Source organism: Mesitornis unicolor, unplaced genomic scaffold, assembly GCF_000695765.1.
Source record: "Mesitornis unicolor isolate BGI_N332 unplaced genomic scaffold, ASM69576v1 scaffold30733, whole genome shotgun sequence".
NCBI lineage: Eukaryota > Metazoa > Chordata > Aves > Mesitornithiformes > Mesitornithidae > Mesitornis > Mesitornis unicolor.
The window spans coordinates 1,131-2,577 of NW_010174455.1; the positions used below are offsets into that span (position 1 = coordinate 1,131).

At 64.9% G+C, this 1,447-nt stretch overlaps 1 protein-coding gene across 1 annotated transcript; it reads right to left on the reverse strand.

The window, feature by feature from the left end:
* Positions 1 to 675: 675 nt before the first annotated feature.
* LOC104538017 (complexin-3-like) lies at positions 676 to 1,308 on the reverse strand (the record flags this gene model as incomplete). The annotated part of the gene is made up of 2 exons (XM_010181060.1): positions 676 to 891; positions 1,221 to 1,308. Coding segments are annotated over 2 exons (304 nt in total), but the record flags the coding sequence as incomplete, so codon positions are not given.
* Positions 1,309 to 1,447: the final 139 nt, after the last annotated feature.

Genomic DNA, 1,447 nt, shown 5'->3' on the forward strand with positions numbered 1-1,447 from the left:
GGAGCAGGGAACGAGTCCTCGGAGGAGCAAGAGGCAGTGGGGACCCCGGCCAAAGGGACCCCTTGCTGCCAGGGGGTTAAACGCTGCCATGCCCTCCCCGCCGGTGCTGCCCCAAGGGGGGCAGCGGGTCCCACTGGTGCCCATGCACTGCTGGGGTGCAGCTGTGCCGGGGAGCTGCTGCAGAAGGAGGGGACAGATCTGGTGCCCCAGTGTAATGGGCATGGGTGCTGGTTTGGGGGCACTCGGGGCAGCCCTGCTACAGCGGTGTCATCATGTGTGCCCCCCCTCACCCCACCCAGGACACGGTTCGTGTGAACAAGGGGTACAGCAGGAAGACCATGCTGGTGCCAGCAAACACTGCATTTATTGAGCCAAATGGTGCGCAAGGCCCTGGGGCTGGTTCCTGGGGGTGACAGAGCATCGGGGACCACCACCCACCCTGTCTGGGGGCTCACATGGGGGCACCACGGAGAGGGGATCAGCCAGCATGGCTGGAGGTGACTCAAACATCCCAGTACCCGCCCAGTGCACCCCCGAAAAGGGAAAGGTTTTTGGGAGGAAATCCCACCCTCAGTACGTGTATTGGGACCCTTACCCCCAGGTAACAGCACCCATAACACCTGCATCCCATTGCTCCCCGGGGGGCAGTGGAGAGGGGACAGGGGCTGAGCAATGCTACATCAGAGCGCACTTCTCCTTCGCCTCATCCACGCTGCCCAGCGCGCGGTCCCGCAGTGCCGGCAGGTCCACCTCCCGCAGCTTCGTCAGGAAGGCAAAGGTGCTGCTGTCTTCCTCCTCCTCCTCCTCCTCGTCGTGCACCATGGCTGCCAGATCCTGAGGCAGCTCCACCGAGCCGCCCGCCCCCTGCAGCTGAGCATCGTCCCGCTCGTCCTGTGCACGGGTGGGAGATGGAGTTGGGGTTGTGATCCAGGCACGCACCGGCCATGGGGGAAGCAGGTCCCTTGGGGCCAGCAGGGCGCTGTGGGGGCGTTGGGGATGCAGGGGTACACTAGGACTGTCCAGTCCCAGATTCAGATGGCTGGACGGATGCATGGGCGGGCGGATGGTGCTGACAGAGACAGCAGCCATTTGCTGCCCTCTTCAGGAATCATCGCCTGTCCCAAGGGAGGCCCAGCAGCCGCCTGGCCTGGGGCTGTCCCAGAGGATGGAGGGTCTGGGGGAAGACCCCAGGGTCCCACCGTGGGTGGGCTGGTCCTTACCTGGGCCAGGTGGTACTTGTCTCGCAGGTGCATCCGCACAGTGGCCCGCTCTGCCTTCTTCTGCGCAAAGGCCTTGTCCCGCTCGATCCTGCAGCAGCGGGTGCCACAGTGTCACCCCCGGCCTTACCAAGCCCCTCACCAGAACCCACCCCAGCGTCACCCCAGTCCGCTGGCAGCAATGCGGCTGTGCCAACCTCGGGCCAGGTTTGGAGAAGGGGATGCAAAGG